We start from the raw sequence: 20549 nt of genomic DNA, 5'->3' as shown, positions 1-20549 counted from the left end.
ATTTTCACATTTCATTTTAACAATCAGTCCTACAGGTGAGCCTTATGAGTGTAGAAATGTGAAACAGTAGTCTCAATAAAGAAAAATATTACAGTATACATTATTTAATAGCTATTCAGCTCCCAGTTTTTAACAAATATTGTTGATCAAGTAGGAATAAGAGGTTTGTAACAATGGAAACTGAACTTTTTGTAATATTTTATTTTAAATTAACATTTGCAGGAAATATCCAGGGTTCAGATACTTTAAATTTTGGGGCATCAACTAGCAGAGACACTGGCTGTGTTGCTGCTGGCAAGACATTACGAGTGCAAGATCGACTTGGTCACTTACCAACTGTGGGTGACATAGGAAGTGGAAAAAATGAAAATAATAAAGAATCACCCATAGGAGAGGAGACAGAAGACATTAATCCTGATGACATTCAGGTTATTCCTCACTCCCAAGAAAATGTTGAAGTATTGACTCTTGATGATGAAATTGAAGATGCTATGAGCAGCTCTGAAGATGACAGTGATGACATTAGGATTGTTGGTGAACTTGGTTCAGACGATGTCATTTTTATTCAGAAAAGGCAAGGTGAAGTCACTTTTCTTGCCCAAGTCAATGGTCGTTTTATTAAGATGAACAGAAAAAGAAAACTTTGTGTTACTGTATCTAATACACTAAATACAAAAAGAAAAAGAGTGGTTAATGTGGAAGATGAAAGTGGTAATGTGGATGATGAAAATGGTGAACAGCTGACAAATTGTATCGAGCAAACGAAAGTGGTTAGTCATACAGACAGTTTACTTGCAAGTGATGTTACTGAGAGCATGGATCTGACTGAAAATAAGAGTGATGGTACTACAAGTGGAAAATGTATATCTGATGATACCAGTGATTCACAGATTAATAATATACAAGAATGCTCAATGATGGAAGCGAAAAAGAAAAATGTGCTTAGAAATGAAAACTTCTTAGATTGTCATAATTTGTCAGCAGAGTCAGAAAGTGTGATTCCATTTAAATTTAGTGCTGAAAATGCTTCTGTTGCTGGAAAGAAAGGCTACTCGGGTATACAATTGTGGCAAGAACAAATAACAGCTGATATATTATCAGAGAATGAAAGTTCTAATTCTGTAATATATGACATTCAAGAAGTGTCTGTTTCAGATGATGAGTCAAAATATATTGATAGCTCCACTCAAAAATTTACCCGTAAGGAAAAGGAAGCTCATGAAAATTATAAGGTGGGAGATGAAATTTTTATTAACAGAATAGTTAATGATAAGCAAGGGGTAGAATCTCTGCATAGCAAAGAGGATATTATTGTTTTGGAAACTTTCAAAGGTACTTACTCTACGATTAAGGGAGATGTTTGTGTCAAGCGTGAAGAAAGCAAAGTTATCATGGAAGAGAAAGAGGAAGAAATTAGTCCCCAGGAAAATAACCCAGAAGAGGATTGTGACCTAAAGGAAGATTTTGTTGAAATTCACTGTAGTCTAACTGCAGATAAAAAGAGAAAAACTGAAGATAGCACAGGAGAGGTTACATGTGAAATAGGTTCCAATGTCAGTGAGGAAGAAAACAAAAACATTGATATGAAAATGGTAAAGGGAGCATCTGATCCAGATGATGTTCTAGAAATTGATGTAGTTGAAGAGGAAATGACTGAAAAGGATGACACCATTTCAGAGTGTGGAGAGGGTTACAACTCTGTGGAAGAGTGTGAAAAGGAGGGGGACATGTTTGTAAATAAGAAAGGTGATACATATTGTGGTTTAAAAAGTCAAATTAATGATAAAAAAATATCTCTGGAAGAAAGTAGTAACTCTTGTGATGTTGAAGTGGTAGATGCATTTGATGAAGAGGTAGAAATTGTGCAGGAAAGTTCCATGTTACAGAAGAACAAGGGTACGCCTAATACAAGGCAAAAAACTGGTGAAAATTCACACATCAGGATAACTAGACAAAGTGCAATTTTAGGTAATGGAAAACAACATTCTGAAAAAAAAGAGACAAAAAGGAAATTGTCATATAATTCTGGTATCCGCACTCGAAGTAAGAGATACTAAGATAGGGGCTGACATGACAAATGCTATGGTATTCTTTTCAAGGGATCAGTATGTTTGATTTTGATATGGTTGTGCAAGAACCATTGTTAAAATGTGCATTAGGATAGGAATTTGGTATTTTATAATACAGTACAGTATAGCAACATTTTGAGATTACCATGGCAGTTGATACTGTTTATGCTACAAAAGGATGTTACCAAGGTTACAATACTTTGAAATTACAAATGTTTGGGACCTTCTTATTATGGAGGCATATGAACCGATGGTGTTTGCTGTGAGTACAAATAATCAGATTAGTTCTACATTGTATGAACATAGATTTTGACCACTAAGTACAGTAATCAAAAGTGCAGGCTTAAGTGACAAATGCATACATGATAAGCCAGTTCAAATTCACAATAGTTTGGGATCATTACTTCAGGGCCCTTTTACTCGTTTTATTATTTTGTTACTAGTTCTTTTTTCATATCTTCAGTTTATTATCATTTCTTCAAATTCTAACTATTTGAAGCAAAAATATGTAATTATTTTCTAGCACCAGGTTATGAGGAATATTTCATCTGTATTTTTTAATGATTTCAGTTTTTGTGAGTGATTGTTTCATAATGTTGATCAACAAGTGGATTTATACGCCTCTTATTCCTCTTTATTTTCACCAGTGTTTAAGGTGCTGAAAGTAGTGTGAAGCTATTGCTGTTATCAAGTCAACTTAATCATACTGCTAACATGAAGAATTTTTCTAATTTGCTTTGAATATTACTGTATTTGCAGATATATGTACAATGTTAATTATTGTAATCATACGAAATATTTAAAAAACATGTTTATTATATACTTTGATTTATAAAATAAACCTTGAAAAGATATTCTTGATAGCTGGGGTGGAGAAGATCCTGATGATTTCTCCCCTTTGTTTTTTAAAAAAGTTTCTAAGGTGTTGTCTCCCAAGATTAGTAGATTGTATATTTTTCTGTCGACGTAGTATCTTTGCAGATGAGTGTAAGCTTAGTAATACAGTGCCTGTTCCAAAGAGTAACATATCTACAGACTTCAGTAAAAATTCTCCATGTGATCTCCAAAGTTTCTGAAAACTGTATTTTTAAGCTACTATGTATGTGGAATCTAAAGGATTGTTAGCTGACACAGGCAGTCCCCGGTTAACGGCGGGCTCGGGTAACAGAGATCCGGTTTTATGGGGCTTGTCTAGTGACGAAAATTGGCCATTTTCGGCGCCGAAAATCGCTGATTTCCGCTTATCGGTGCCGATAATTGGGTATTGGCACCGATACATACCTAACAGAGGTGCTGATAACCAAAAATCGGCGCTTTTCGGCGCCGATAACTCCCGAAAATCGCCAAAAATCGCCGATTTTCGGTTATCATCACACCCTCAGAAACAGAACCCCGCCGATAGCCAGGGACTGCCTGTAGTCAGTATGCATACAGGAAGGAGTTGGGTACCTGCGATGCTCTTTTAGACTTGACATGCCATTTGCTAGGGACCTTGATAAGGGTTTTGTGTGCAGAGTAATTCAAATAGATTTGATATATAAACTTCAGAATCTTGGAGTAGGTGGATATGTTTTAGGATTACTTTCAAGATTCCCTTACAGGTAGGCAGCAGAGAGTTGCTGTGGATGGGATCTTTAGTGAACCAAGACCTGTTGTGTCTGGAGCTCCACGGGACAGTGTTCTTGGTCTACTGTTATTTTTAGTATACAGTCGACCCGTGTTAATCCCGATATCAGATAAGACAGACACCAAAGAGGGTCAGCCAACTTAAAATACGCAATGTTCGAGCATGATTTAAGACAGTTACTGCTCCTCCGCTTGCCGCGTACCATTTTCCTTTTTATTTATCAAAGGTAAATAAAAAACTTTTCATTTATATTTTTATTTTATATATACTGTTCTGTATTTATACTGTACTAAACTGAAATGTATTCTAACTTGTAACCAATTTATCTTGCGCACGGTACGTACCATCATTAAGAAACGCTATTGTCTGGAAGGGTAGGAAGTATCGTAGCCAATCACTGAGCATTAACAGTTTTACCTATCTGCTGCCTGACTGGCAGCAACAGTACGATGCTTTATATGTTTTTTAGGAAAGAAAAGATGTGGCAAAGGTAAGTAAACTTTATGAAGATAAAAGCTAAGTTACTGAACAATACTTGAGTTTACGTGGCAAATGACATGAGAGAGAGACGAGAGAAAGAAAATTGCCAGTTCCCTCTATGCAGCGTAATTCTGTCCTTGGGAGATTAAAGAGAAGAATTGTGTTTTAAAGGTATGTCAACAGCACCCTTAGTAAATATCTTCTGAAGCAAAAAAATAAATATGTTGCTGAAGAATCTCTGAACCAAAAATTTTGCACTCAAAGTAATAAGGAATTCATTCTATTCTTTATATAATCAGTAAAATACCTACACTATTAAAAACTACATATTGTACTCAAAACACATGCACTTATGTCATCGTCAGCTTCTCTGAGCAGAACATTCTTTCTCAGACAGACTACAGCTAAAACCTGATTGGCTGGCTGGTTGCCATGGAGATCTGATAGCCAGTGACAGCCCTCGACTTCTGTTCTATTTATAGACATACGTCATGACAGCACCAAGTTTGAACATTGCTGTGATCATGATTATTTGACTGCTGATGGCAAAAATTACTCAATAATTCAACGATAATTTTAACTTTAATATAATGGTATGGAATCCCACAACAGTCTGTGGCAGTGATGCGTCATCACTTGTGAATCCTATTCCCAGACCGTCCTCAGATTTACAACTGCAAACTGATGACGAAGTTAGTGACAATAAAAAACAACCCTCTCCAAGATCGATATGATGAAATGTATTTTATAGTCTTATTTATCGTTAAAATTCACAAGTTGAATTACAGTTATTTTGATCATGTATATTTTTGCATTTTATGGAATGTTTTAGTTAAAAACAAGTGTGTTAGTGAACGTAAGGACCTAATTGTCCCACAATTTTATTACTGATGGTCTTAATTATCTCACATTCATTTAACAGTATATTATTATAAATAATAATAAACTGTAGTAAATAAATAACTAAAATGAAAAAACATGAAAAAAGGGAAAACAATGTTTTTGCTGCGACAGTGATGTTTGATTATGCTCCTGACCCCATAGTTCCGAAATCCGAAAAATTCCAGAAACCAAAGCACATCTGGCCCTGAGGATTTCCGCTAAAGGATTGTGTACCTGTAAACTGAATTTCATTATCTTGCTTTTCATTATAGACTCCATTTTTTTTTACTTAACAATTATGCGTTCATGTCTTAGCCTAGGCATCTACATATGCGGCTGAATTCTGTCAGTTTTATCATGTTTTATTCTTCATTTTTCATCTTTTACCATGAGCTTTAATTCAAACATTTCTACATTGGTTTATTATTCATCTTTATAAAAATAATGAAATTTGTAGGTATATATATACAGTAGATATCGCTGGTTAAACTGGACTATCAGCTAAGACAGACACCCTGGCCCCCCTATTAGTCCGTCTTAATGAGGGTTGACTGTTTACAAGTGATATGGTTGTTGGCCTGGAAAGCAAGATTGTTTAGTATGCTGATGATGCAACATTTGTGGTTGTAGTAAAGTCTCCACTTATGAGAAATGAAACTACCCCCTTAATCGGGACATGGACCGGATCAGGGAATGTTGTAGTCAGTGGGGTATGAGGCTGAATTCCAGTAAAACAAAAACACTATTGATAGCAGATCTCACACAGATTTCCCACCCCATCCTCCCCTTCAGGTGGATGGAACTTTGCTGGATGAGTCTGAAGGTTCAACTATTTTAGGTGCAACTTCTGACTCGCATCTAACTTTTGAGAAGCGTGATGAAAGTTTCAGCAAATGCTGCGCTAAAGTTGGGTATTGTTTGTAAGGCTTCATATATTTATAACAGTGATAAAATCAGTGCAACATGTTTTAGGTCATTTGTACTTCCTTCACTAGAATACTGTTCTCTGGTGTGGATGTCTGCTTCTGCCAGAGATATATCTCTTGTAGATAGAGTTGTTCGTGGTGGTAAGTCTCTGTTTCCTAATAGTAGCAGTTATGACTTGGACCATCGACGGTTGGTCTTTGTTTGTCACTTTTTCATAAGTTGCATTTCAACAGAGGTCTCTCACATTCACAATTGATCCCTGATCCCCTTTACCTGCTGAGAGCAATCAGATTCGCTGAACAGCAGCACCAATATGCAGTAAATGTGCCTCGCTGTCGAACTTCTTAGTTCCAGAGGTCCTTTATTCCTCACACCGTTGTACTGTGGAACAGCCACCAGTGGATGTCGTGCAATTGGGACTTCAGAAGTTCAAGCGAAGTTGCAATGCATTACTATCCTTATACTATTCTCCTTACATTTTAATACATTTTTATCTATTTATTAATTTTTTTTTTTTAATAAGTGAGATCTCTTCTTTCTGTATTTCCCTTTACTTCCTCTTACTTCTTCCTACTGAACACCTTAATATTCTTTGGAAGCTTGAATTTCAAGTCAGTGGCCCTTGTGGGCTTGTTTCATATGAATAGGTTTCATCTACTGAATAATAATAATAAGTGTATTGTAATGATGGTAGCCATTGTTGAAGTGATTATTCCTATGGACATACGAACCATTGCCTTTTATACATTATTTTTTAATGATACTAGCCATTATTGAAGGTTTTGGTAATGATAGTAGTCATTATTGAAGTGATTGTTCCTTTGGAAACACAAACCATTGCCTTTTATACATTTGTATCCGTCAACACAAGCTGGGAGGCAACTCTTGAAATTGGTATCAAGGTCATTAACCGATAGTTAAGGGGGCTAGTGGGAGAATACCCCTTAGTCACCTACCATTTCCAGACAAATTTTCGTCAGCTGTCTTGCAAAGTTGACATCATCTGCAAGCTCTCTCTACCTCATGTGTTAGCTATGTTTTTTGGGTCTTGCTTCTTCGTGATGTTGGTAGATTGGTTACTGGCTGAAAGGAAAAGCCTGAGCTGCTTCACTGAGCTTTTGAAGCTAAGCAATCAACTGAGAATGTCCTCCTCCCTGACACTTGTCATCCTGAACTTACTCTTACAAAATTTGCATTTCACTTTTGGAATGTTAAGAAAATTCTTGATAGTCCTGATTGCTGGGGCGGAGATCCTGATGGTTTTTTTCCTTCATTTTTTAGAGTTACTAGTATGTTGTCTCCCAAGATTATTATTTTTAAGCCAGTATTTTAGTAAGATCTGAAGGCAGACGAACAGAGAAAAGGCCATCTCAACAGTTTTCTTTTACCGAAAACTAGAAATGAATGACAAAGTAGCATCGCATTGTCTGAAGGGCAAGCGACACTTGCTAAACTCTCCATACCTTTTTTGTTCAAAGACACAGTTCCGACAACTTTCAAGATAGACTGCTAAATTTTGTGTTACTTTGCAGCTGAATGATTGTTCTACACAATAGCATAAATAGCTAATAGTCATTATTCATATAGGAAGAAGTTAGGTACTTGCTCATTTATATTGGACATGCCATTCACAAGTGAACCTTGATAAGGGTTTTTGAGTGTAGAATAATTCAAGTAGCTTTTAGTGCTGCTTTCGATTTAGTAAATCACAAGGCACTTGTGTTTTAGGATTACTTAAAGATTTTCTTACAGGTAGGCAGCAGCAGTTTGCTGTTGATGATATCTAGCAAACCAAGACCTATTGTGTCTGGAATTCCACAGGGTAGTGTTCTTGGTCCACTGTTATTTTTAGTGTACTGTATACAAGTGATATGGTTGTTGGCCTGGAAAACAAGGTTGTTCAGTATGCTGATGATGCAACACTTTCCGCTTATGAGAAATGAAGCTGCCCTTAGTCTCAACCTTCAGGTGGATGGGACATTGCTGAGTGAGTCTGAGTCTTTAACTATTCTTCATGTGACTTCTGACTCTCATCTTATTTTTGAGACACATCTAATGAAAGCGTCAGGAAATGCTACACGAAAGTTAGGTATTGTACACGAGGCTTCATATGTCTGTAATGCTGATAAAGTCAGTACAGCCTGTTGTAGGTCATTTGTCCTTCCATTAGTAGAATACTGTTCTCTAGTGTGGATATCTGCTTCTGCCAGAAATTCGTGTTTTAGATATAGTTCTTTGTGGTGATAGGTTTCGGTTTCGTAACATTAGCAGTTATAACTTGGACTATCAATGGATGGTCTCTTGTTTCACAGTTTTCCATAAGTTGTATTTTAACAGATCTTTCACATTCACAATTGATCCCTAATCCTCTTTTTCTGGCTAAGAGCAACAGAATTGCTGAATAGCAGCACTAATATGTAGTAAATGTTTCTTGCTGTCGAACTTATCAGTTCCAGAGGTCCTTTATTCCTCATACTGTTGGACTGTGGAACAGCCTCCCTGACGATATTGTGCAATTGGAACTTCGGAAGCTCAAGTGAAGATGAAACATATTACTACGTGAAAACAATTCTCGTTTTATTTTAATAATTTACATATTTATCTATTTATTTATTAATTTAATTTAGTTTTTCATTTCTAATAACAGTTCTTTTTGTTTTTCATATTACCTTCTGTTACTTCTTTCAAATGAACACTATATTCTTTTTTAGCTTGAATTTTAAGTCAGTGGCCCCTGTGGGTTTGTCCCATGTGAATAGGGTTCATGTTCTGAATAATAATGATAATAATGGAGAAAACACAAGACCAGTTTGCTAGGGTGGCCTTGTGGACACTTGATGTGACCTCTAAGTATTGACCCACATTGGTATTATTCCGTTTGAGCATGCTGGTTGGTCTTCCTCTAATTGGGAGAAGTATGGTAGGAAGTGGAAGAGGGGTAGGAGGCTTTTGCGGGCTTCATTTTGGGGGGCTACAGCCCTGGTGTAACTGCCAAAAACAACAAATTTTCTTAGTCTGTGTCCTGTTCTACCAATCCCACTACTATCTGCAAGTAATACTTCCTCTCAGGCCTTTGGGGGCGGGGTTGGTTGGTTCTCGCAATTGTAGAAGTGCCTATTACTCTCCTTGGATGACATTTCTGATGCTCATGCTGGTGCCTCCTCTGGTAATGCACTGACCCAGGTACCCTGTTTGCCTTCCACCACTCGTACTACTAACCTTGACTTTCCAGATAACCAGTCATTGTCCATAAAATACATGTGGAAGATTTGGCTTCCCCCTGAGCATCTCTGGCACCCCATCTTTTGCAGCACTTCTAGACCACCTGGCAGCTGCAAAGTAGAAGGATTCTGGTCCACTGCCCCTGCTAACACTGTTGCTTTGGTGTCTGCTAAGGAGGAGACCCTCCTGTAGTGTTTGTGCTCCTTGTAACAGACCCTGACCTATCCCTCAGCACTGAAAATGAGGAAGACCTGAAAGGAAAGAAGCGTTCACAATGAAATTCCTCCTCTTTATTGTCGAAGTAGCCATCCTTCTCTTCCTTATCCTCAACCTCTCCCTCCTTTGCCCCTCTCCCCCAAAGGAGGAAGAAGGGGAAATCCAAGAAGACCTCTAAGTTCCCTAGGGCAATAGCTTGCAATCATTTTCAGGTGATTATCTTGATTCTGGCCAGGCTGGCATGGGCTTTCGCTGGGCATAATCTGTACCTCATCTTAACCCACTTGGACAGAAGACCGCTCTCAGCCCTCCAGAAACGTGGCTGAGCCAGCACAACGCACTCACACAGCTTACTATAGCTTTGTGTGCTTGGTCCATGGACCAGGTGCTTGCAGGTAGTGGGGTAGATTCTACTTCCTGTACTTCCCCAAATACTTTTGGTAAAGCTGGCAATTCCCTGTTAATTTGGCACATTCAGGATCTATGGATCATGAGCAGAGGTTGGGTTTGCACATAAGAGATGCCTCTCGAGGCATGCCAGCATAGAGAGGATCTTACCATGAGTGACTGGGGTGTGTGTGCCCTTTGGCCTATTCCCTCTACTAGTTTGGCTGCTATCAAGTACAGGGAGGTGTATAGGTTGGTCAATCCAGATTTTGAAAATTTTTCAGAAGGCTGATCTTCCATGGTCCATGGTGTGTCCCTGGATATACAGAGTACCAGTTGAACACCATGTTTCCAGGAGCGGCAAGGGAGCAGACATTTGTGTCCTCCTCTCTGGTGGGAGAGGAACCAGCTCATGCTCCTGAGGACCTGATGGTTCTGGATGGCCCTTCTCCTCCAGAACCTTAGCAAACCAAACTGAAGTGCATTTCCAAGGAATTACCAGACTCATTCAAAAGCATATAATCCTGGGAAGGCTTCATCAGCTCCACACCTAACCCATCGCGTAAATTAAGCTTACCCTTGGGTACACTTCTGAAGTGGCACCGTTGGCCAGGTTGCTGTGGTCTTTGCTTGCCTGTGGTGTTTTGGGCCAAGTAAACATTCTGATCTATAGATCAGCATTCCTTTTAACATGTCCATTAGATTATGGAAGCTCCTTTACCCACCACACACGCAAAAGAAGATTTTACATCCTGAAGGCTGTGGAGACTACTACTCTAGTGTTGGACTCGTCAGTCTGTGGGCTGACAAACTACCTTCTCCTGGAGACTTCACCAAGAAGGCATACTTCATTGTGACAATTATATCATCTCAGGATGAGATGGCAAAGTTCAGGGGGTAGGTGGCATTGGGAGGAAAGGCTCTTACTTTCTTTTGCTCTGAAGAACACTTTAGTGTTAAGTTTGCCATTACTCTTTCCCAGGAGTAACAATGAGATAGTTGGTGGAGAAGAGATCAGAGTTTTGGGACATTAATTCACTGCACAGTGTCTTGAAACCCATCTGTGAGACTGAAGATGTCTTTAGTCACATCTTTTGAGGGAGGCCAAGCATTCAGGTTCTAGGTCTAGGAGGTAGCCAGAAACCCAATCTTTATTCTCTAGAAATGGAGGGGAGCCTTCCTAGTCATTTTGCCCTCCTCTCCCAGGAATTACTAAGAAAGGAGGGAAGGGGAAGAAGAAATGAGGTTGCTGAGGACGGCATACACTATCCTCTCGGTTGCCATGAGTAGGGTGATGCTTGTCTGGCTGCTGGGCAGTGTGGCAGAGACAGGAGCCGAACACTGGGTAATCTTAGTTCAAGATGGTTACCATATTCCTTTCACGTTCAGTGACTGCTAGTCTCCCCGTATTCAGACACCAGTACTTTTCTGGAAGTACCCTCCAAATTCTTCAAGATCTCAAGCCCTGTTGGCATAGGTCAAGGTGATGATAAAGAAAGGTGCTATGGAAGTTGCAGAGAACTAGTTACTGGGGATTGTTGCCTTTTCTTGGTGGAGAAGATAGCTGGGAGCTGGATAGCAGTCTGACATTTCACTGCAGAATAAATTTTGTATTACAAACTTGCTTCAAGATGGAAACAGCATTGTCTGTGCTAGGTTCTATCAGAGAGGACAACTTCATGCTTTCAGTAGGTCTGAGGACGCATACTTTCCCCGTTGTTGAGAACTCTTGGAAGTAACTCTGCTCTGCTTGCAACAGGACTGTTTACTAGTTCAAAACTCTTTGCTTTGACTGGCAGCAGCCCCCTAAGTGTTTTCCCATGTTAGCCTTGGTTTTGGCTTGGGCCCACTTTGTAGGGTTTATATTGCTTTTCCTAGATGACTGGTTAGTCTTGGCACCCTCTGACACAGGTTGCTCTAGGACAGAGACCACCACATCTCATTTTGCCACAAGTTGGGATCGTGGTAAACTGGGAAAAATAAGGTCTCGTGCCCAAACAGCAGGAAAAGTACCTGAGCATGCTCACACATTCAGCAACAGCTAAGATCTTTGTCAGACTCACCTGAACAGGCTCAGGGAGGCATTAGTGCTGTTTCTGTCTCAGCAGTAGCAACTACCTGGGCTTTGGTAGAGTGTCTTTGATCACCTGTCATTTTTGGAGATGCTCATTCCTCACAGGTGGCTCCACCTATGCTCGCTTTAGTGAGAGGTGAAGCAGCACTGGGCAGTTACAATCCTTCTCATCTCGTGCCCTTGAGTTGAGAGATTTGAGAGGATACAACTTGGTGCCAGGTGACAAAAATGTCCTAGGAGGAGTTAATCTAGATTCTCCTCCTTCCAGAATAGAAGAGAATATAGAATAAAGGCCAAAGGCTAAGCACTAGGACCTATGAGGTCATTCAGTGCTGAAATGGAAATTGACAGTAAAGAGGTTTGAAAGGTGTAACAGGGACACTGCAAAGAACCTCAAGTAATGCCTACGGAGCACTGTATGAGGTGCACTGACAGCACTACCTTCCTACAGGGATCTTTCCAGAATACACCTGTTCACAAATGCAGCAAAGGAGGGTTGAGGCGCATACCTGAAACGTTCATTCGTTTCGGGTGCAGGATATGCCTCAATTTACATATTAGTGTTCTGGAAATGCAAGCAGTTTTGCTAACTCTGCAAGTTTCTGGTAGTGTTGATGGGTTACAACACAAATTGTAGTGGCATATGTCAACAAACAAAGAGGGACAGTCTCTCTTTCCTCTCTGTCAGTGGGCATTGCAAATGCACGAGTTGGTTGTTCACTACACCATCAAGTGCTGTTAGCCAGGTACACTCCAGGGAGGCTCAGTTGCTTTGGTCAGGAGGGAGGGAATGTTGAACTCGGGGGCTCTCCCATGCTCTATTTGTTTGCCACATGGTTGAACAGGAAACTTTTGGTGTACAGTTATTCCATGTGAGATCCATGGGCAGTGATGGAAGATGTTTTCCAACACCCCTTTGACAAGCTGGATGTGAATGCCTTTAAGCCATTCATCAGGTAATCAAGAGGTTGTTGATCATCCCAGGTGTCAGGATGACCATGGTTGTTCTTCATTGGCCTCTAGCAGTGGTATCCAGATCTACTGATTCTTCTCTGTCGACCACGTTCAGGGTGACATCAGACTGTTAACTTCCTTCAGTTTCACATGTGGTTATCATCCAACCTATCTTGCAAGAGAGAGGCTTTTCTTGCAGGGCTGCTGGGGAAATGTCGGAATATCTTCATCATTCCTCCTCAAATGCGTACCATCTTCTGATTGGCATCCTAGAAGGGGCTCTCTTTAGTCAGTGTCTGCTTGGCTGATCATTTTCACTGAAGGATCTAATCTCTCCTCTTTGATGGAGTTATCTATACTTATGAAAGGTTTTGAGCAGTTTTGCCCTCCCCGTGAGCTTTGTCCTTCTGAGAGGGATGTAACTCAGCCTCCACAGCCTAACCTGAGCCCATGGGGGAGGGCTTGGACCAAAAATCACTCAAGATTTTTGCTGGCCTTAGTCTTTGTGAAGTGTGTTGGTGAGTTACATGGTCTTTTCATCAAATCTGGCACTCAGAGGGATGGGGTTTCTCACTTTCTCATACATCCTAAGTTTTTGGCAGACTCAGAACCCATTAGTTCCTGACATTTTGTTGGTGGTGGCTCAGATAAGATCCCTTGATGCCCGGTGCAAGACCCTAGGCTGATGTAGCAGCTGGGATTGGACTTCATACAGGCGACAGCACCTCTAATATCCGTTTTTAGAGCTCTGCTTTAAGTGGCGTCATACTCTGCTCTTCCTTTTAACAAAGAGGGACCAAGGCAGAACTAGCTCTGAACCCATCAGTTTGTATTAGGCAACATAGCTACCTTCCGACATGCAGTTCTTTATGAGGGATCACTTGGTTCCCCAAACTTTTCCTTACTTGAGCAAGGCTCTCATCCCTCACTCAGGGCCAGGGCCCTACCACCCTCACATTCCTATGCCAGACTAAGTACCGTAGGTGGTTACAGGAGTTGCATCCTTTTCTCACAGTTGCAACAGGAATTGTCATTTCTAGGTGGGTTGTTGTGTGACCCCCACTTAAGGAGTGCGTCTTTTACATAAAAGGTGACTAATTGTATTTTTTTAGGAACAAACATCAGTTGCTCCTTTGGAAATACAAACATATGCTTGTGTAAATGGAGTTTCTCACACAAGGTGTGCTTCAGCCGTCACTGGCTTACTGGAAAAATAAAATCATATTTGATAGTCATGTGACCGGAGATGACCTACCTTGTCCACTGTGTTCTCAGACACGTTTGTGACCAGTTGTTACTGCATGTTCTCCTGTTTTGTACTGATGCATGTGGATAAATTCTTGTGTTGCTACTGCAGGTTCATTGCCCTGTCTTACTAGTGTGCTTCCTGTAGCCTGTTGTTTGCTGAATTTGTGAGATTTTGAAGGGCCAAGGTCGTGGCATGTGTGTTCCCTCTGTTCATGGTGTGTGACCCATGTGATTGACCTCCTTTGTGTGTACTGTGTGTAGGGTTTGGGGCAGCGGAGTTAGAATGGGAACATTAATTCCAACTGAGGTGCCATCTTCCCCCTTTACCTCGCACAACCCTAAAGAGGGAAAGGGAGGCTGCAACTTTACCTTCTTTGCCTCTAACGACATGTGCAGCAGGTTGATGATGATGGGCTGGGGAAGCTTACCTAACACCTTTACCTGTTGTGTCTAGCCTTTCTTCTCCAAGTCCAATACCTTCTTAACATCTCTTCCAAAACTGGCTTCTCGGTAGATCCTATAGGAGGGATGGTGGCAAATGTTGGAGGAAGAGGCCATGGCCAAGTAAGACTCACAAGTGGCAAGGAAGAAGGGCTAGAGTAGGTTCTCTTGATGACTTACTGCCTTTCTTGCAATGTCTCTCTCATACAAGGCCCACTGAGGATTCTGCCACCCTACACAGTCCTTGCGTGTTGCCCCTCGAAAATTCTCTCCCCTACAGAAGATACACACTGAGTGCGGATCTACCACTATCCGGGACAAAGTGACTGCAGTTTCCTTTTGCCCACACCATCTAAATTCAGGCTTACTTCCCTCTAAGGTAGCCATCGATTGCACATGGGCCTCCAAAATGTGGAACAAACCCTACACACAGTACACACAAAGGAGGTCAATCACATGGGTCGCATACCATGAACAGAGGGAACACACGCCACGACCTTGGCCCTTCAAAATCTCACAAATTCGGCAAATAACAGGCTACAGGAAGAACACTACTAAGATAGGGCAATGAACTTGCAGCAGCAACACAAGAATTTATCCACACGTATCAGTACAAAACAGGAGAACATACAGTAACAACTGGTCACAAACGTGTCTGAGAACACAGTGGACAAGGTAGGCCATCTCCGGTCACATGACTATCAAGTATGATTTTATTTTTCTAGTTAGCCAGTGACAGCTGAAGCACGCCTTGTGTGAGAAACTCCATTTACACAAGCATATGTTTGTATTTCCAAAGGAGCAACTGAATAACCTTGTGGGGAGAACTCTTGTGTAAACCAGGTTGGAGAAACTGTTGCTGCCTGTGTTACCCTGCAAGGCAAAGCACTATCTTCCTGAGGCTGCCTTTACTATTCCCAAGAGCCTGGAACTCACTATCTGCAGGTTGGGTAACAGTGTCCCCTTCAAGAGGTTCAAACAACGCCCGAGGGTCAACAGTACGGAGGCCAACAGCGTCAAACTGATGGTGAGGACCCTATGAGTCCTGGTTGGATAGGTGCCAAGAGGCCTGGCTAATGGAAATTACAGAACCTGTCATCCAGAAGTGTTGGCCAGCCATCAGGAACTTTCTGGGACCTTCGGGAAAAGCCTACTCATGCATCATGCGCCAGGTGGGATATATCTGGGCAAGTGTCATTCTAGACAAGAGTGCCATACCTGTCAGTTGTGCAAAAAAACATCTTACAGGAGTGCTGGCTGAGCCTGAGGAACAGCCCCTTGGTGGATTTCCCTCTGGGACAGATCCAGAAGGCCACAGAAATGAGAAAGAGGACTTGCAAGATACTCTCCTCTCGCAGGCTTTGTGTCCCAAACCCCCGCAAACGGCCAAAGGTATGGGAAGCAGTTTGGCACCCTTCAACAGGCAGAGGCACTCCATCAGATGTTCCTTTTCCCAGCAGAGGTTCCATAAGCAGGGACAGAACGGGAACCCAACAGAGGTAGGAACAACAGCAGCCAGACGTTTTGGTCCTCTCAGCCTACCCACAGGAGCCATTCCAGCTGGAAGTGAGAAGGTGCCTTCTCTTGAGCTGCCCCAAATGAGGGTGCCTGGCAGACAAGTGGACAGTGTGGCAGCACTAAGGAGTGGAGGAATAATATCAGTCTTCAAGCAGGGGTACAGGCTGCCTTTCAGCCCAGTAAAACCACCTCTGTCCCAGATTCCCATCCTAACGCCTCTAATCACTGAAGGGGAGAGCCCTACAGATGGAGGTAGATTTACTCCAGAAGTCTGATCTTGTAATGTTTTGAATGGGAAGCCTGTGAACAAGTGTCATTCAGGTCTTTCATAACATGTTTCTTACAATTTTTCTGGTTGCCATTCAATTATTCTAGTGGAAATAATTGTGCAACCTTCCAATAATAAATTGGGTGTTTTTCATACTGTATACCATAAATTCTTAAAGAAATTGGTTATTTTTTTATACTGTATACCATAAATTCTCAACTTCATCTCGCCTACCAAAGATTGATGTTGAACAGGTCGGAAGGGTGAGCTTTGAGAGGGGTCTAGAAATGTGTTAGTGGTCATAAATTAATTAATGGTAATAAAGGACTTGTTCTTGCCCTTTTTCTTTTGAGCTCAGTGGGAGAATTTGGAAATGAATATTTGTAGGATTACACTTCGGTGACTACTGTATTTCTTTTCCTTCTACAAAACTTTGATATTCTCTTCTGTTTTTTAGTGACTTGCAAGCTTTCTGCTCTTAAGAGAAAGATCTGCCTCCTTCTCTGTTCCCGCACCATTATTTTTCTGGCTTTTACTTTTACTTTTCTTCAGGTATTGACATGAAAGGGCATTAAGTGACTCATCCCAGTAACTTTTGCTTTTCGTTTTAAAATAACAGAAAATTGCAGGGAAGTAAAAGACACTAATAAAATGTTGCTGATACATTTCCAAATACAAATTTAGCAATAATAATTGAAACATGATCAACTTTATTATGACATAACCACTGTAGACAATGGATTTCAAATTCTTATATATAGGGCAAATTGAAAACTTCATGAAAATCATCCTTAAATTTAAACATTTTGTCAGAGAAATAAAAAAATAAAATAAAATTCATAACACTAACAGAAAATATTTATGAAGTAAACAAAATAACTTGTATGGGTACATAATTCTTGAATACCAACCCAAAAGAGTCAAAACACTCTTATTACTAAATCCTATTTACACTTGAGCAAACAATATACATTACCACTAAGTAAAACCTAACCAGTATGTGAGGGCATGGAAGCCTATACATTGATGTAAATGAACAAAATCTTCCATTCATGGAAGCTTAACATGGTTATAACTGCACCAAATCTTCCATTCAAGGAAGCTTATACATGGTTATAACTGCAAAAAAATCTTCCATTCATGGAAGGCTATATACTTTGCTGTAACTGCACCAAATTTTCCATACATGGAAGCCTATACATGGCTGTCACTGCAACAATTTTCACATTAAAGGTAACTGACAAATTTGTAGTGTGTTTTGCATATTTTTCCTGGCCTTTTCAGAGGCTTGCAGATGAGTTCATAATGCCATTGCTTTCCATATAAAAGAAGCATTTCAAATGATTCTTTTAGTTACACCTGTCATTCTGTACTATACCTGCATTAAAAGATGTACACTATTTAGTGTTCAACAGTTGTACTGGAAATGCTTAATACAAGATTTTTATAGTAATTTGTATTTTCACACATAAAAACCATAGCCTTTTCTTTAGGAGTTATTAATCAGAATGTGGTGGAAATGGTTGCTGAAACTCTGCAACAAGAAGTTTTTTGGGAGGTTGGCAAGTGTTAGGGAAACCCCCAATCACCTGCTGTAAGCCATCACTTTTGCCTTCACCATCATGTTTTGTGTGAGGTGGGATTGTAATAAAAGACTGGTTTGTATACTTGAGAAAAATACATTAGAAACTTGGAATTTGTTTCTATAGAAATACAACCTTTGCCTCATATGTAAGAGACTTACTCCCTAGGTGTGCGGATAGTCTCTAAGCTGACTGACAAATTGAATCTCCACACAAAAATGGCATGTTCCTTGTCACTGTTTTGAGCAGGGGACACCTGACTCGTGTAACCTATACAATCTGGCACAGTCTTGCAAGACTACTAGGCCCCTGAGCCAGGGAAAGATTGAGCACAAAAAGGAAGGCAGCTAGTACTTGTGAGCATAAACAGGAAAGCAGCTAGTACTTGTGTCAAACATAAATCGATTGTTATGGATGATAGCTTTACCAGAGAGGTGAGATTTACACTGTATGAGTTGAGCTCTAATACAGCATGCCATACTATGAACCCTACCTGCATTGTGTCCCATCCAGCATGTACTTTGCCTTACTAGAATAGAAGGTAAAGAAAGCCAGTCACTCACCTGTTCTACCTCCAGCCTTTTGCTATATAAGTATTAGGGCACCACAGGTCCTAAGGAAAAAGGGTCCCTGGACTTGCAGGTGACATTCCAGAGGTGAAGGTAGTCTGCTGCTACCAGAAACCTACCCTTATTACCTGTGAAATCAAAAAGTTTCTCCATATGGCAAGGTTGTGCCAATCCCTCTGGCTTCACGACCTCTCACCCAGACTAGACACCCATCCTCACAGAACAAACCATATGATTGCTTGATCCCTTTATGAAGCCAGAAAGAAAGGGTGTTTTTGGTTACCTCCTTGTGCCTGCCATTACTACAAAGAGACCTCGACACTGGTCCAAGAGGTTGTGGTCTTATTAGATTGTGCTACAGAGCTTGCTTTAGGCTCAAAAGTATCTGAGCTGGCTCCCCATTAACCCTTACTGGATGGGTATGATCATATGAGGAACTATATCAGGTTTTGAGTGAATGGCAAGCTAACTCTTTATGAGGATTAATACTGCGCGGTTTACAGCTTGGATGAAATTGGGGGGAAAATGTTCCTAGCACTCCAATGGGTCATAAATGACTTACAACTCTAACTCGGTATGGGGGAGAGGTAGATCAGACAACCTTGAGATTTCTTGGGAGCATGTACTCCAGGATGTCTTTTTTTTTTTTTTTTGCTCATAAATTTACCCAGGGATCGCTGTTGGTTTTAGCTCGTATCTTTTATGATAGTAGTTCAGACAGAATTGTAAAGTGCAAAGAAATATTAGAAAAACCATTTTATACCTCACAAAAAGGTACTGCATCTCCCCAGCTCAGTAAATCTCGTAAATATTTTACAATAAATATACTCAGAAATTGTTACTGATTTTAGTTCTTATCTGTTATGATGTTGTGTGAGCTGTAATTATAATTTTACAAAAAATAAATTATTAGAAAAAACTATTTTGTAAAATTAGCATATTTTTAAGTCTTGTAGAAGAGGCCCAACACAGGGTTGTAAATAGTCACTTTCAACTTCCCATGGATAGTACAGAGAAATTTTTAGAATTTTTTTTTTTTTTTTCCTTACACTGTGCATTTACATATCTTCCTCTTTCTAGTGATGTGTTTTGATTTTTTTTTTTTTTTTTAGTTGGCCAACCTTAAAGTTTGCCTGGTCTGGGGATGTGCTTAATACAGGCAGTCCCTGCCTACCGGCAGCATCAGTTAACCCTTTAACGGCGAAGCCCTATTTACAAAAACGTCTCCCGTATGCCGGCGGCGTTCGGTAAGTTAGCGCCGAAGCGGAAAAAAAGTTTTTTTCAAAAAATCACAGCACGCTTAGTTTTTAAGATTAAGAGTTCATTTTTGGCTCATTTTTTTGTCATTGCCTGAAGTTTAGTATGCAACCATCAGAAATGAAAAAAATATCATTATCATATATAAATATTGGAATATATGACAGCAAAAAAAAAAAAACGTTTATAATTGTATACAAATCGCGCTGTAAGCAAAACGGTTAAAGCTAATGACTTAATTTTTTTTAGTTGTATTGTACACTAAATTGCGATGATTTTGGTATATAACAAATTTTAAAACGATCAAAGCAACACAGAAAAATATTATCACAAAATGATGCATGAATTAAGTAACGTCGGACGTAAAAAAATTTTTTTTTTCAAAAATTCACCATAAATCGAAATATTGTGCTAGAGACTTCCCGTTTGTTGAAAAATGAAGCTAATTGATTGAATATTACTAGACTGTAAGTGTTTTAGCTTACAATTGCAGTTTTCGACCATTTCGGTCGAGTTAAAGTTGACCGAAAGTCAAATTTTTTCTATTTATCGTGATTTATATGAAAATATTTCAAAACTGATTAAAGCTACAACCATGAGTTATTTTTTGTTGTATTGTACATGAAATTGCGCACATTTTCATATATAAAACTTTATGTATCGACTAATATAAAACGGTGCAAATATTACGACAACGAGACGAAAGAATTTCCGAGATGTTCGGCCGAGTTACCGCGCAGACGTAAGGAAAATGTTTTTTTTAAAAATTCACCATAAATCGAAATATTGTGCTAGAGACTTCCAATTTATTGCAAAATGAAGGTAAA

The 20549-nt window shown here is 39.9% G+C and overlaps 1 protein-coding gene across 7 annotated transcripts in view; it reads left to right on the top strand.

Moving 5' to 3' along the window:
* The window catches only part of LOC136841608 (cylicin-1-like), a 74395-nt gene extending 71510 nt beyond the window's left edge, over positions 1-2885 (top strand). For all 7 annotated transcript variants that reach the window (XM_067108681.1, XM_067108680.1, XM_067108685.1 and 4 more), the window contains one exon: positions 223-2885. In XM_067108681.1, coding sequence (XP_066964782.1) covers positions 223-2057 — 1835 coding nt within the window. In that variant the 3' untranslated portion in view covers positions 2058-2885. The remainder of the gene's footprint in view (positions 1-222) is intronic.
* The last annotated feature ends 17664 nt before the right edge of the window (positions 2886-20549 follow it).

Source organism: Macrobrachium rosenbergii, chromosome 9 (assembly GCF_040412425.1).
Source record: "Macrobrachium rosenbergii isolate ZJJX-2024 chromosome 9, ASM4041242v1, whole genome shotgun sequence".
NCBI lineage: Eukaryota > Metazoa > Arthropoda > Malacostraca > Decapoda > Palaemonidae > Macrobrachium > Macrobrachium rosenbergii.
This window is presented reverse-complemented; position numbering and strand designations above follow the sequence as displayed.